Raw genomic sequence first — 17,745 nt, 5'->3', positions numbered from 1 at the left:
GTGAAACTCTGCTTGCCCTTTTGTCCCACAACATCTGGTGAACTGCGGATGAAGAACAACAGGGAAATTCCATATTCCTTGATTTCCAAAAAGCATTTGACAAAGTGTCACACTGCAGACCATTAATGAAGGTATGAGTATACTGAACAAATTTTCAAACAATGGAAAATCCAGGATGGAATGTAACAATACCAGAGAAGGAAAGTTGCCACTCACCATATAGTGGAGATGCTGAGTCGCGATAGGCACAATAAAAAGATTCATACAATTAAGGCTTTAGGCCATTAAGGTCTTTGTCAGCAGTAGACACACATACACACACGCACACATACACTCACATAAACGCAACTTGCATACACACACACACACACACACACACACACACACACACATAAATGCAACTTGCACACACATCTGCAGTCTCAGAAATTTTCAGATATATAAGTAGTGCAAAGACTTTTTAAGTAACTGAACCCAGTATGTTGTCCTGGATGGCAAGTGTCCACCAGACACAAGGATATTGTCAGGTGTGCCCCAGGGAAGTGTGACAGAACAGCTCCTCCTCTTTATACACATAAAAAAATCTGATGGATAGGGTGAGCAGCGCTCTGCAACTATTTGCTGATACTGATGAAGTGTATGGGAAAGTGCTGTCATTCTGTGAATGTAGGAGGATACAGGATGGCTTTGATAGAACTTCTATTTGTTGTGATGAATGTTAGCATGCTCTAAATGTGGAAAAATGTAACTTAATGCACATCTGCGGGAAAAAAATCCTGTAAAGTTTGAAAGCAGTATTAGTAGTGAGCTACTTGACACAGTTAAGTTGATTAAAATTTGAGGTGTAAAATGGAATTAGCCAGTAAGGATGATAGTAGTGAAGGTAAATGGTCGACTTTCATTTATTGGGAAAATTTTAAGAAAGTGTTTTTCATCTGTAAAGGAGTCAGCATACACTGAGGTGACAAAAGTCATGGAATAGTGATACACACATGTACAGATGGTAGTAGTATTGTGTACATAAGGTATAAAAGGGCAGTGTATTGGCAAAGCTGTCATTTGTACTCAGGTGATTCATGTCAAAAGGTTTCTGACGTGATTATGGCCGCAGCACACTAATTAACAGACTTTGAATACAGAATGGCAGTTGGAGTTAGATGTATGAGACATTCCATCAAAAATCATTATGGAATTCAATATTCTGAGATCAACAGTATCAAGAGAGCACCAAGAATACTAAATTTCAGGCATTACCTCTCACCACAGACAACACTGGCTGACAGCCTTCAATTAATGACCAAGAGCAGCGGTGTTTGCGTAGAGTTGTCAGTGCTAACAGACAAGTAACATTGCATGAAATATCCATAGAAGTTGACTTGGGACATACAACGGACATAGGGCAGTCTGGTGACATTTGGCCTTAATGGGCTAAGGCAGAAGGTGACAAATCGGGTGCTTTTCCTAACAGCATGACATCACAATGAGTTTACATGGAATGGACTGGGTCCTCTGGTCCAAATGAACTGATCATTGACTGGATATTGGTATGTTCGGCTCTTCAGAGACCATTTGCACCTGTTCATGGACTTCATTTTTATGGATGAAAATGCACCATGTCGCTGGGCCACAACTGTTTATGATCAGTTTGAAGAACATTCTGGACAGTTTGAGCAAATGAGCCATAATTGCATGACATTAATCCCATTGAACTTCTATGGGACATAATCAAGAGGTCAGCTCATGCACGTTTGCAATAATGGACAACTGTATAGCCAGCATGGCTCAATATTTCTGCACAGGCTTTTGACTCAACTTGTTAAGTCCATGCCACATCAAGTTGTCTGCACCACACTGGGAGAAAGGAGGTCCAACATGAATTTTGTCACCTCAGCATATAGAAAATTAGGCTACCCATACCAGAGTATGGCTCGAGTGTTTGGAATCCTCACCTGGTCAGATTAAAGAAAGACATCACAGCAATTCAGAAGAATGCTCCTAGATTTATTACTGGTACATTTGATCAATAAGCTACAGAAATTCTTCATGAACTCAAATGTTCCTTCTCTGAAACACTATTGAGAAAGTTTAGAGAACCAGTATTGCCAACATACTGCAGCATGATTTTAATGTCACCAACATATATTTCACATTTGGACTATGAAGAACAGATAACAGAAATCAAGTCTCATACAGAAACAAATAAACAGTTATTTCCCCCTCTTTCCATTTGCAAGTGGAACAGGAAAAAGTATGACTAGCAGTGGTACAAGGTACCCTCTACCATGCACTGTAGGGATATGTGGCAAGATTGCTCTTGCTATTTACACACATTAATGGTCTGACAGACAGTGTGAGCAGCTATCTGCAGTCTTGCAGGGTATGTATGTATATATACATGCAGATGTAGCAGTAGTGATATTTTTCCAGGTGATCCCATATATGCTGTTAAGAACTGATGAAAAAGACAGTAAAGGGTCACCATCGAATCTCATTATTGTCTACATTTTCAAAAATTTAAAATCTACAGTGCTTTTTACTGAAAAAACATTATAATGCAAACTGTTTGGTTTTTTAAAAAGGCCATATTCACCTTGACATATGATATATTAAAATCAGTAAACAAAAAGTTATTACCATTGTCAATTTTATGTGCCTCATCTAGGGCTTTTGTTTGTGTGATCCATAATATCCTAATGCAAAGGTTAAAATATAATGGAATAATCTACACAGTTTCATAGTTGTGAGGTTACCTGCATGACGGAAAGCAGTAATTATCAGTTACCACGTAGTAATAGGCACTCTGAATTTGAAGCAGTCAGACATGGTTTATTAGAGGGTTTTGTCCTGGTCATTAGTTGTTTATAACACTCACTAATAATCTTTCAGCTGAACTACCACAAAGTAAGAGATTTATCTTCTCTGAAGGTGAGATAATAAGTGCAAAAGTAACAGCTAGTGAGAGCTCTCTAAATCAAAAAGTATCCAGTGATATTTGCAAATGTCAACTAATGATTCAGTAGAAATTTGTTTCAATCAAATTTTGACACAGTTCAGTAATGTAGTTCAGTACTTCACATAGGAGAATGCCAGAACCTATAACAATAATCTATCCAAACAATGAAACAAAATAAGTAAGAAGTTAGATCACAATGGGAAATTGAAAATTCTCATTATAAACATAAAGCAGCTACATTTGCAGGTATTGGTCACTAATAGCTAAAGAAATTGTTTTATTTTGCATATTTCCACTTGCTAATGAGCTATGAAATCATTTACAGGAATAAAAATTTCAGATTAAATAAGTGTGTGATAAGAATTATATCTGGTATCAGTTCTAGAATTTGGACATAGGTTTCACAACATATATATTCATTAATATTTTTCTTGTTACCAATATTTTTATTTTCTCAAAATACTGCACAAACCATGATTATAATATTATAACCAAAAACATCCTCCACAAAGTATAACATTTATATAGGAAGGTGTCATAATGGGCAATCAAGTATCTAACAACTTGCCAGAGCATATGTTCAAATGTTCAAATGTGTGTGAATTTCTAAGGGACCAAACTGCTGAGATCATCAGTCCCTAGACTTACACACTCCTTAAACTAACTTATGCTAAGAACAACATACACACCCATGCCCGAGGGAGGACTCAAACCTCCGGCGAGAGGGGTCGCGCAATCTGTAACATGGTGCCCTAAACCACTCGGCCACTCCACGTGGCGCCAGAGCATATGAAATATCTTGTATACAATATATTGGAATTTAAGAAAACATTAAAGAAATCTCTGTTAGGCAACACCAGCTCCACTGGAGAATATTTTCACAAGTATCCTCACAGTTAATATATTAGGTCATAATATTAATATTAGGACTGTAATACTATATAATGTTTCATAAATTTAAGGCATTTTGCTGTATTGCACTAAAACAAAATGTACATCTTCGATACCTTTCCACTCCAAACTGACTACTCTCTATGGAATATGGTTCATGTAATACAAATAAAGTATGAGTCCCATAATATCTCAACTTACGTATATCAACTTCCTCATCAAGTACTGCTTTTGGTTTGAAGAGTTCCTTGAAATGTGGCTTACAGTAAAGCTGGCCTTCATGGCTGCTGTAAGTATCCACTCTAAAACACACCAAATTAAAAATTATTTCAAAGATGACAAACATTCCAGTATTAATCAATGGCATTTTGTTATGAATAACTAAATAATGAAATCTGTCTACTGTCTTTTCAAGAGCCTATGTAAATTTTGTAGCACAAATTCATCATGACAACTTCAGTTGGTTATCAAACATTGAGTATCTGTGTATTTTGCTGTTGTATCTGACATCACAATGAAATAACTTATATACATTTTTATACTAGTGTATCACTGTATCACTGATCATGGATTGGTCTTAGACCTATTCTGTCCAATACAGTCTCACTCTTACAACTTTACATTCCCCCTGAGATCTGTAGTTCATCATGAGTAATGATAATCTGACATTTTTTCCTCTGTCTCATATCTGCTAACCATCTCCTTGTTATTATTATTATTAAATTAATAATCACATTCCCATCAGAAAATTTCGTTTTCAGATGGTCTTTTGTGTGTCAGCAGCAGTAATATTACCCAGATATGGATGATTTCGCATATCCTGAACTTCCTTTGTCAGCTATTTTTATCACATTTTAATTTATACAAGAAATTTATTTAGATATGATAATTTGCTTAACATGTTAAAATTCAATATATCTTCAGTGTCAATACATCCCTAAAAGTCACCACTCATGCCCTGATAATTTTATTACTTATATATATAAAAATGGCTTTGACCTACAATACTTTGCATTGACCATCTGTCAAATAACAAAGGCGTATGGATAAAATTAATAGTCAAGAAAGTTAAGAAAGACTATGTAATAATCCAATATGTTTGGGTAGTATATGATAATACACAACAACTTCATGGGGAAAATGAACATTCTAATCTGGAGTAAAGTAAGAAATTCTGTGGAAGGCTTCAACAGACTCATCTGTGCTCTGCCTGAAATTCTTAATGCCTTTGACTATATAAGGTTTTGCTCAATGCATTTGGAGAGTTGAAATTGGAAATTTCAGTCCACTTTGTCCAGCATGTCCCGATCTATGTTGACAATAGCAGTGCAAATATTGTTCTGCAGTTCATCCAGGATCCATGGATGATTGGTGTACACCATGGATTTAAGATAAGCCCATAGGAGAAAGTCACAGGGGGCTAAATCTCATGAGTGTGCTGGCCACTGAAGAGTCCCCCTCAAAGAGATGAGATGGTTGGGGAAGCGTTTGCAGAAGAGAGTCATTGATACTCATGCCATGTGAGCTCTGGAACCATCTAGTTGGAACCAGGCATGCCTCACATCCATTTCTTCAAGTTCAAGAAGAATAAATTCCTCAGTCATCTGGACACAATGCTTAGAAGTGACTGTAACTGCACTATTGTTCTCTTGGAAAAACCAGAGGCCAATAATGCTAATTTTGGATAACACACATCTGTCACATTTTCTGTATGCAGGGGTAGCCTGAGAAGTTCTCGGGGAGTTCATGCCACTCCAGTACCACATGTTTTGTTTATTTATGAATCCAGACAAATGAAAGCATGACTTGTCACTGAAGAATATAAGAACATTATTGGACAGGTTTTTGATCAAGGCTTCTAATGCATTTTTTCATGAAACAGAATCACATGGATTAAGAGCATGCATTACTGCCAGTTCTTTTGGATGATATTTCAAGTCTTCATGAAGATTTCATCTTTCTGTGCAATCAGAAATTGCTAAAGCAGCTGCATGTTTATGTGCAGATCACTTTGGGAGTTCAAAATCACCAGCATTACTTTCTCGGTGTTTTCTGGTGTCCTGGTGGTTCCTGATGACCTTGGTTTCTTTTTCTTCACACTACAGGTATCCATAAACATGTTCTCCCACACAACAATCAATTTTCAATCAGGAATGTGACATTCAGACATGACTTTCAACTGTTCCCTGAATGCTACAACTAAGTGGCCATTGAGAAAGAAAGAAGCTGCTCCATACCAGAAGTAACTTTACACCTATCACTGAAACTATGGTTTTAATACCACTCCCCCTTTCCCAAATTGTAAATGGGATGCTTGTTAGTGATTGTCCACCTGCTTAGCTGAATGGTAACTTTCTTGCCTACCATGCAGAGGGCCCAGATTTAATACCCAGCAAGGTTGAAGATTTTCTTGTTTACAGACTGGGTGTTGTATTGTCCTCATCATCATCTCATCATCACCAACACGCAAGTTGCCCAATGTGGCGTCGCCTGAAATAAGACTTGCAACCCGGCGGCCGAACTTCCTTGGATGGAGCCTCCTGGCCATCAGTGCCACATGCTCATTTAATTTCATTTCATTTGTTGGTTATCATTTTCCAAACTGTCTTGTAAAAACATCTGCCATTCCCATATATAAAAAGAGTCAGAAAGCTGATTATAATAATTATCTGAAGTCTCTGGTAAATATTTTTATCCAAAATAATTTAACATTATACATGCTGAAACACGAAATTTGTACAAATTTGTCAGATAATAATATCCTGATGCAGTACAGTTTTAGATCTCAACTGTCAACAGTTACAATTAACTGAGAGTGTTATTTCTTCTATGTAAACCTCTTTTGATTCAAAATTATCTGTTGAAACCACAGTAGTTGAACTGCAAAAGGTGTTTTATACTGTAAACTATAAAAATATTACTAGAGCAACTGTAGTGTTGTGGATTAGAGACATTGAACTGCCCTCATTAAGTGCTGCATCATTAATATGACACAAATTCTAAACTGCAACAAAGTCACAGTTCTTGACTGTTACTCTAGGTTTTGCACAAGGTTCAGTGCTCTCTCAGCTACTATTTATAATATCTTTACATGACCTGCCCAGTTACATGCAATGTAAATTTGTGCTTTACAAAGAAGAGATGACTTCTTGAAGTTCTGGAATTGATGTAAACAAACTGAAGGTACAAAAGAAAGAACACCTTAAGTTATCTAATATATAGTTTGAAAGTAATAAGTTATCTGTTAAACATGAAAAGCAGTGAACATCACATTCAGGTTACCCATTGTTGGTACTTAATGCACATATATTAAAATCCTTGGTTTATAACTGGATTCTAAATTAACTTGGTACAGACATGAACACAACCTATTTAAAAAGCTGCCACACATTACATATCTGTTGATTACAATATACACACGACCTACAGAAAAGCTTAGTATTTATTTGTTTTTCTTTTACTTCCATGTAAAATACAGAATTTCTGTGGGGTATTTCTCTACAGACCAGAGAAAAAACATTTGGCGGAAGAAGACCATCAGATACATTTATGAGATTATATAAACTGACATATCATTACATCTTATTTCAAATAATTAAAGAGTCCTATCTCCTGTATTTGTATGAAGTTGCCATAACAAGTATAACCTAAATTAGTCTGCACATGAACATAATATTTGCAAAAAATTGAAGATAGATGTAGATACAACTTGACATAAGAAACACATTGCACTAATCAATATGTAAAAATAAAGCTGTTCAGTATATTGCCTCTATAAGCATGCAATGCCTAGATTAATCCTATAAAAAATAAAACCTGACAAAACTGATAGAAACAACATTTTAGTTGTATGAAGCTGCTCAAAAGATGATCTTAGTTAGTGAATAATTCATAATATTAAATGTATCATCTTTCTAAATATTTTATATTTGTCCTTTTATTGCATGCTCTGATGGATATAATATTTTATTAACTATGTTTTCCACCTTAACTATTAATCACGTTGTAGAAACTGAGAAAGTATGCATACCATACTGTATATAGTTATGATTTCTAAATTGTCAAGCCTATTATGTATAACCTACTTTAATTACTCATGACAACATTGAACATGTGTTCATACTTAAAGATCAATAAATAAATAAAGAAACAAATTAAAAGATCTCTTTAGAGGCCAAGAAGCTCATGATAAACCCCCTTTTCATTCCTATGACTAGGTTTACTACCTATTTAAACAGTTTCTATTCACATGAATTTTTATGTTAATTAAGCTACTGTGTAAAGTACAGCATAAAGCTGACTGTTATTTTCCACATTTTCCAAATTTTCTTTTCAGTCAGGTATGTACTGTTAAAGTGTTTTTGCATTTTTCCACGAATTATTTTTCATTACTGAGTTTTCTCATCAATGCTTAATTCTGCAAGATTATTACTTCCATTCACAAGCTGTTACTTTTATATGGGCTACCAACTCTTTATCTGAGATATGCAGAAGTTGAAATAATTTGCCAAATCAGAGAATCATTTTAAGACTGTAGCAATAAGAACTGGTAAACAACCAACACCTGTCTGGAGAAAGTATGAAAGTGGTTCACGTACATTTGCAGTAGCAAGCACGTAACAATCATGTAACATGATATGGTGTCTAAACTATTCTGCAGAGCCAGCTCCTTTGTTCAGAACTGACTTGCAGTGATATGAGAAAGAGAGTCTCAAACAACTGTGGCAGTGAGTCAAGTAATAAATAGGGCTATGATACAAACAAATTCAGCTAGTGAAATCATGATTGCTCCATCTTGTGTTTACACTATCGTTACTCACCCTGAAGGATACAACTGAGAGCAGTAAAGTACTTTTCATTTTTGATATATTTGTCATAAACAACCTGCTTTCATCATTTCATATTTTCTCTTCTCTTTTCTCTCTATTCAGTCAGTTTTGAAACTTGCAACATCTAGAAAGAGTGCCCCAAATTACTCCAAACTTGGAAGATGTGGTGAATAGTGTACCATGAATAAGTGATTTATGTTGCAGAGAGATGGTGGACAAGTGTCCGGCAATTTTCGCTGTTATGTGAGGAGGAAGGTTAAGTTTATGCTGAACTTAGTCACTGAAAAGCCACCATATAAAGTGAAAATGTTAAACAAATGCCATTATGTCCCCTCAACATCGTTCGTTGGAATTTAAGTGAAAATAAATGGGGCAGAATAGCCAGTCAGGTGAAATGGGTGTGTCATACACACTACTAGAACAGGGTACATTGTTATGACAGTGATGTGTGTGTAGAACCAGTGGATAGAAGACGGCCATATGTAGTGATCAGTGGGTATTGCACCACACAATGTGGCCACAACACAGAATGGCTGCAATCTTCTCCATAATAATGGATTATACACTAACTTCATCTACAGTGCTGGCACAATGTTCAAGAACTGTAATGGGTGTTGACCTCTCTGCAATGATAGTATGCTGCAGGATACTTTGGTGGCATGCATTCCATTGTATTATTTATCTTTACATTGTTTAAAAACCACAATGTGTAAAGCAGCAATTGTCATGTGAATGCTTGCATTGGTATGCCTATTGTAGTGTTTATTTTTGGATGAGTCCTGCTTCAACATGTTTTACGGTAGAGGCCACATACATTTTACATGCTATTGTGATGAACAGAGTTTGATAATCAATATTCTTGAGTGGCAAAATCACAAGGGTGAGAGTTGGGTGTAATATGATTTGCAATGCACATATAGACAGCAGTCTCATCAACAGTCACTACATTGGCAGGGTTGTAGAGTCCAAAGGGTCGACCCTATTTTAAGCAACTTCGCATACCATATTTCAGTGGAACAATGCTGAGTGCTATGTGGCATGTTGTGTCCAATCCTTTTCCAAAAAATGATGAGTACCACTGTTTTCCTGTCCTGCATATTGGGCTGATACTCACCTCTCGAACACGTCCAGGACATAGTTGATTGGCAACATATTCCATCATACTTCTTTAGCACCGACTCTTAATGCCTTGTGGACTCCAAAACAAATCACATGGAGAGAGATTTCCCAGCAACATATCCAAACCATCATTTATTCAATGTAAAGAGATGAAGGCTTCACACAACATTTAATTCTCAAAGTACAGTTCTTCAAGATCTAATGACTTGTTTATTGTTATGTGTCTAATTTGTTGTAAAAAGTTAATGACAGTCACATGCATCCTTATTTGTGTTGCAGCTTTAACAAATGTTACTGAACACCATTTCTGGCAAAGGACACTGACAACTACTCTGACAGTTGTAACAGCACTATTGGAGTTTAGGTTCATTTACCAGTGAAATTTGGCTGCATTAAGTACATAGGCCACAACCCCCAGAAATTGTTGAAGGCAGATAGAATCAGCTTTAAGCAGATACTGCTGTCCACAGTAAATAATCCTGTTGAGGGATGGTTGCTAGGTGTTAGGTGAATGATTATGATGTGGAAGAGAAGATTATTTATTGAATGTGGATGAAAATATCATCACTGTTGCAAAGAAGTGGTCTCCAAACTATATAAATCTGCTACAAACAGAGATTGTATAAGACACTTGACAGTGTGATAATACTGGTAAATAGTTCAATTAGCAAAAAGGAAAATGTCCACTACTCTTAAACAAGTTCTTTCAAGTCTTTGCTAGCAAGACATACGTGAATGAATGTTGGTGCATGATAAAATATGACAGTAACAATAACAACTGTAATTATAAGGTTATTATCCTTCTTAACATGTTACAATTTCTCTTTATTCTGAAAACTGTAAAACTTTTAGTGCTGAAACATGTTGTATGTGAAGATTCTGATCTTTCTGGTTATGTTTTGAAAAACTGGTCACATGGAATATTATCACTCTCACTTCTGTGTTGAACACCTGGTGTGTTTATTACTGGTCATCCAACAGTAAAAACAAACAAGCATTACCAACTGCACACTAACACAGAAGTCAATGCTACATGCTCATTCCACACCTAAAAAGACAGGAAACAACATTGTGATGAGACTGGATGATATGCCATGTGGTTCACTCTCTCTTGCATCTGTGGATTCCTTTCCTCCAACTCATCCTTGTTCGTTTACTTCATCATGGTGCTTTGGAAACACACATTTTCCTCATAACTATTTTGTAACAATTACACAGAGTTGGGTGTATGCACAGAAAGCTTTTTTATGTGTTTTCATAATTTTTCCTAATTTCAGTAATGTATTGGGCATTGTGATTCGCACCACTCACAACAGGTGATTCTGATTGTCTCAGATGGGTCATAGTTTGAATAACATGCAATTCTAGGCACCAAATAATGGCACAAGAATGAGAATCATATTATTATATCCAAAACAAAACAGAAATTTTACATCATGATTGTGTCTATGACAATGACATAATCCAGTGCATGTGCAGTCATGGTGTGAATGGAATCATTATCCAAGTATCACAGGGGAATTTTATTGCTCTGTGAAGCTTTACAGAGAGTATTGCTGTTGACAGTGGATATACTACATGTGACATGTTTGAAGTACTGCAGTGACATTATTTGCCATCACATACAACTGTTGCAAGCATAGACTTCTGTGTCTGTTCATGGCGAGTAATTGTACTTTTATCATGAGTATATAAAATTAGCATTTTCTGCATATGTTGGTAAAGTTGTATATCCTGTACCTATGATTAAACAGGATACAGCAGAATTTATGGTTGTTATTGATTCTGATCAATGATAAATTAACAAGAATTTTTTATATTTGCTGATGAGTCACATTAAGTACAGACGCAATTTTTAGAACATAAAAACCATATGTTCACTGATTAGAAACTAAGCGCAACATGTGACAGATATCATTGGGAAAGACTTTCTTTACATGATGATTCTTGTCACAGGAAACTAATTTACAAAGTCAGACTCCCATATATTTTCCCCTTATAAATGTGTCTGTGATTTGAGATAATTATTCACTAAATATCTTGCAGTACATTTTGCCATCATAATGTCACTGGTAGATTTTCAGGAATGACATGCAAAGAAACCATTAAATGCTGCCATCCTCTGCTAGTGATGAGAATTTTGTGATAGTATTCACATCTAGCCAATCTTCTATGTATTCCTGCTGGTGTTATGAAATTTCTAAGTACCAGCTATCATTTATATGCAGTTTTCTTTGGCAATCATCCTAACATTTATAGCATTTGGTTTGGTAAACTAAAAGAAATAGAAAGTAAATGTCACACTTTAGTAGACTGTGGTCCAGAGGCTGGGTAAAATGAAGTGCATTTTGCTACCTCATTAATTTTACCCTTACACAAGATGCAAAAAATATGACAGTAACAGTAACAACTGTAATTATAAGGTTATTCTTCTTCTTAAACATCATTTAGTTTATACTATTTATTATCAACGTTTCCTACAAAATGTAGTGTGCTTTCATAACTTAAACACTATATTTTTAAAGAAGTCAATCATTAGAATTTTACTTACGTCAACTTTTTGTTACATTCTTTACACCTGAAACAGTTGTTATGCCACACTGATCGTTCAGCTTTAATCTGTTCCATTTGAAATACTTGTTTCCCACAGCTTCGGCAGTTGTTTGTCTTTTCAAGTGAGTCTGTTGCATTCTGTAACATATTTTTTATTAACTCATAACACTACACATCCAAGAAATGTTCAGTGTTTCATCTAAACTTTTAAAAACAACAACTTACAACAGCTGCCACATAAACCAGTTAATATGCTTCAAGTTGACCATAATAGTTTTTTTCCAGGTTAGGCTAATGACGTATATTAAAAGAGTTTCAGTAAATCAGATGGTATCATAAGAGTTACAGCCTACATCATGTAATTCATTGTGTCAATAAATATGGTGCTGAAATAACATGACAAACCATAATAGTGCTATTTCGTAATACCTCTACAAATTTCTCACAAAATTGGAAAATTTAAGCTAGAGATTATTGTTGTTTTCCATCTTTCTAAAAATGATAGATCTTAAAGATAACCTTCAAACCATAGATAATATTTGTTTGTTGTACGTACATTGTTACAATCTAAATGGCTACAGAAAATGTACTACAATACTTTAAGTGCACCACAGCTGTCACAAAGAGCTGATAAAATGGTTCATTCAACTAACCTTTGTAACAAGGAACTATTACCAGGTGCATCACTCATCCTAATTAGGACAGTATTTTGTTACTATAATGTATTAAATACATAACCAGAATAGTGTCTTTTTCTCATCTATCTTTAAAGTTGAGCTGCACAAGACAATAGTATTTGCTGATGACATAAATGCTATAATGAATCTTGAGAAAAAGAGAATATTCAAGAAAAAATAAACACTGCAACTATCCAACTCAGTAACTGGTTCCACTTAAATCAACTAACTGTAAAACAGCATCATTACATTTTCAAATCTAAAATATGGAATCATATTCCAGCTTCTCTCCTGTTACAGTTATAATTGAGAAGAGAACTAGGCTTTCATGCAGATTTGTTTGAAAATTTTACCAATGTCCTCCATGTACATATTGGAATCATCACTACTCATTAAGAAACATGTAATTAGCAGTGACAACATGAAAAAAGAAAGAAACAGGTGTTCACAGTCACTATAAAAGATGGCAAGATAACTTGCATTATCAAAACGAAACCTCTTACGTGGGGATAGTACTATACAACAAGTAACATAAAATCTGTCACAGATATGTATACATAAAAAAATCTAGAAACAAGTAAATTCTCTATAGATCAAGATACAGAAGCACATGCATGTGGGGCGATGTTGGGAAATGTAATTCTTGTGATTGTTACAGTATACAGATCTCCACTTGGTAATTGGGCACATTTCATAAAATTTTTTGTTGGTTTATTGTGCTGTCTGTCAGAGAGAAAGAAGAAATTATTAATTTGTGGTGATTTTAATGCAAGTTTCTTTAATATTGAAAAAACTGATCTAGAGGTGCTGTTAGCCACTTATGATTTGGTATGAGTCACAAATTTTTCTGCTGTAATTTCCAAAGATAATAGTGGATGTATAGATATTGTATTCATACAGCAAGCAGATGATAAAGAAACACAAGCCTATCCTTTGGTAAATGGATTATCATCGTGAGGCACAGTTAGTCTCATTACATAACTTAGCTCCATGTACAGTTCATAAAAACACTCAAAGAAAACAGTGAGACTGATTAATGGCAAAACTACTGAATATTTTAAAGAAAGCTTAAAAATGTTGACTGGGGTGATGTTTGCAATGAGCTCAATGCAAACGCTAAATTCAACAAATCTGTTGATGAACTGGTATCCATTTTTAAAAGAAGTTTTGAAAAAAAAGTAATTAAAAGTAATAACAGGAAGTCATTAATGAGACTTTAGACTACTACAGGTATCAGAGTCTCTTCGACATGAAAAAGAGACATGCACAAAATAGCCAGAGTAAGTAATTGTCCAGATGTTACTTCATATTATAAACAGTACAGTAACATATTAATAAAAGTTATAAAGAATCCTGAACTATCCACATCTTCTCTGAAACTGATCAATCAACAAAATAAAATCAGTATGGAATATTGTTAAAAGAGAAACATGGAAAGGAGCAGAAGCTCACATTATTTCTGTTAAAGAGAACAGAAGCATTGGAAAGGGCAGTTCATATGTAGCAGATATTTTAGTATATTTTCTACATTTGTTCTGTTGATGCATTCCACATCATAACTTTTATTGTGACTATGACCTATGGAACAAATAACTAACAAACAAACTAAAGTTAGAACATGCTTACAGTCCACTCCTTTTACTTAATAAGTGAATATCTGAATGATGATGCATGAATGTTTTAATTCATAATTTATAAGTTAGGATGTGGATTTCAGATGTCCAATATCATAAAATATGTGGAGTTGTACATGGTGTAATGGGAACATGAATCAATATAAGTAAATAATAACTTTCTTTTGTTACCTAATATTGTTACTACCTGATTGAACTGCTCCTGAACTTTTGATGCATCCACTGAACGAACATGTAGCACTGTCTTCTTACTTAACTGGTCAAACTTACTGAAACTTGATTTCTGTAAATAAACAGAGTGGGAATGAAGACAACATGTACATTTATTATCACTCTTTAATACAAGAGTCCCATGAAAAACAAATTAATCCAGCATCAACATGTTCTGTTGTTCTAGAAATCATAGCCTTACTTTTTTATATGTTGCTTTCAATACAGAAAATTACCCATGAGTATAGATATGAGCTGACTATGCTCTGTCTTAAACGATAACAATGTTGCCTGCAGGGATTAGGACTTTCATCTCCTCTAAGAAACAGAGATACTAAACATAAAAGCTGCTCAAGTGCAAATACAACTGATGCTCAGAGGGTTCTGTACTAACTTTATTATTTATATAGATAGTTCATTCATACTGAGAATCAAGAATCTTATGATTATTGGCTCTTATCAGTACTGATACCAGCAAGATATTGATCCCAGGTATTCCAAACCTTTTGAGAATGTTTTAATTTTAAGTTTAACTTTTTGTGTAATTTTGCATCTGCTATTGTAATTCCCAAGAACAAGGGGTCTTAACAGAAATAAGGATAACAAATGACACTTGTAACTACCAAAATATGTGACATAAATGGCAATATCTTTTTTCTCCATTGGCATAGAAGCTTAGATTTGTACACCAACAAGGGGTTATAGACCTCAGTATCTGTTATAAATTTGAAATTGGTACTTCTACCCATTTCTGAAAATATGCTTTCTTCACAGTCAGACAGACACACAGCAATGAAGTGATTCTATAAGGGTTCCAGTTTCTACTGATTGAGATACAGAACTCAATAAGATCACAGAAAATTAAATAACTATCACAAATGAATTAAATTCAATGTGCATGTGATATGGAAGATTGGAACACTATAGTAGGGGAAGAAATAGGAGGCAGAGTTAAAACAAAATGAGTTCTACAATAAATTCCAATCAGTAACAGCAGATATTTTTTCAAGAATCACAAGACAGCCAGGTATGCTTGGAAAATTTCTGGAGATCCAGAAAAAGAGAACCAGCTGAATTACATAATGTATACCAACAATGGAAATTCTTGAATGGACAGACAACAAAATATACAAACCCATGGCTGTTGCAAGACAGGCTATATGTGAGTATGTTTGAATTATGTAATGGTGAGACAGAGATTCCAAAACCATACACCAGATTGTAAGACATAGCCAGGGGCAGATACAGACCCAAATCACAATTTATTGATGATTAAGAGTAGGCTAAACTTTGAGAGATTCATCAGGAAGACACATTGTGTGAAGAAGTAGGTTATTGTGGTACTGAAGAATGAAGATTTGCATCTGCAGTTCTCTAAGGCTGTAGATAATGTGTAATGAATATCACAGTAGGCAGTTCAGTCAAAGAGGAATAGGCATCTCTAAAAAGGGAATCACGGAAACTGGACACACAAATATAGGCACAAAAAAAAAAAAAAACTATGAAGCAATCTGTGGTAACAGAAGCAGTATGTTAATTAATCAAAGAGAGAAGAAAATATAAAATGTTCAGGAGAAGGAAAAAGTCCTGCAATATACCATTAAAGAATGACATCAATAGGAATTGCAGGGAAACTAAAATAAAATGGCTGCAGCAGAAACAAGATGAAAAATGGTCATTGAAAGGACAGATTCAGCACACAAAAAACTCAAAATAACTTTTAATAAAATTACAAGCAAGGGTGTCAACATTAGGAGTGCAACAGGAAAACCACTGTTAAATACAGAAGAGAGAGCAGATAGATGGAAAATGAACATTGAGGGCCTCCACACGGGGAAAACGTATCTGCTGATGAGACAGAAAAAGAAACAGATGTCTATTTGGAAGGCATGGGGGATCCAATATTAGAGTAAGAGATTGAGAGAACTTTTGAAGACTTTTAAACATACAAGACAGAAGGGAGGTATAATATTACTATGGAATTTCTAAAATAATTGTAGGATGTGGCAATCATACTACTACTCAAGGTAAAGTGTCAAATCTATGACACACGAGGCATACCATAAGACATTAGCAAGAATATTGTCCCGACAATCCTGAAGACAGCAAGGACAGATAAATATGAGAACTACATTATATAATCAGATTTACACCTCATGCATGCATATTGCTGAAAAGAATTGCATACAGGAGAATAGAGAAAAAAGTTGAGGTCTTGTTAGATGATAATTAGTTTGAGTTTAGGAAAAGTAAAGACATCAGAAAAGCAGTTCTAATATTGCATTTGAGACATAACAAAAATCAAGAAATGTTCATAGTATTTGCTGACCTAGAAAAAGCATTTGACAAATGAAATTATGCAAGATGTTTGAAATTCTCAGAAACAGAGGTGTAAAATATAGCAAAAGATACATAATATGCAGAGTGAGTCAAAAAGGACTTTACAACATTGGAATGTTATAGAAATTTATTGAGATAACTTACAGAATCAGCAGATGTGTCATTTTGTAGCAAACAACCTCAAGTTTGATTCATGTAGTGCATCAGTACCATATTCTGCCACCAGGAGCACCAACATGGACTGTAGTGCCATTTGGATGCATTCACTGGTGTGAAGCTTGCTCACTGTGTGTGTGGATTTCATGAAACAAACTCTGCAACAACTGCCCACACTGAATACACTAAAGAACCTACAAGCAGGTCTACAATTGTGGCTTCAAAGTTTGCTCTTAGCAAATTGAAAGTGTATGGCCTTCCTTCTTCATGGAGAGAACTGTCACTCAGATTGTGTATCTGGATATGCTTGAAAACTTTTTAATTCCACAGATTGATGAAGATGACTGAGATGTGATGGTTTACTACCAGAAAGTTGGTGCACT

At 35.0% G+C, this 17,745-nt stretch overlaps 1 protein-coding gene across 4 annotated transcripts in view; it reads right to left on the bottom strand.

Annotated features, from left to right (window-relative positions):
* The window catches only part of LOC126183575 (LIM domain and actin-binding protein 1), a 216,577-nt gene that overhangs the window by 109,549 nt on the left and 89,283 nt on the right, over window positions 1-17,745 (bottom strand). For all 4 annotated transcript variants that reach the window (XM_049925669.1, XM_049925670.1, XM_049925671.1 and 1 more), the window contains 3 exons: window positions 14,844-14,939; window positions 12,344-12,483; window positions 4,046-4,146 (listed from right to left, as the gene is read on the bottom strand). In XM_049925669.1, the coding sequence (XP_049781626.1) occupies window positions 4,046-4,146; window positions 12,344-12,483; window positions 14,844-14,939 (337 nt within the window). The remainder of the gene's footprint in view (window positions 1-4,045; window positions 4,147-12,343; window positions 12,484-14,843; window positions 14,940-17,745) is intronic.

The sequence above is a fragment of the Schistocerca cancellata genome, chromosome 4 (genome assembly GCF_023864275.1).
Source record: "Schistocerca cancellata isolate TAMUIC-IGC-003103 chromosome 4, iqSchCanc2.1, whole genome shotgun sequence".
In the NCBI taxonomy this organism is placed as follows: Eukaryota; Metazoa; Arthropoda; class Insecta; order Orthoptera; family Acrididae; genus Schistocerca; species Schistocerca cancellata.
Note: the sequence above shows the minus strand (reverse complement) of the source record. Positions and strands in the feature narration are given on the sequence as shown.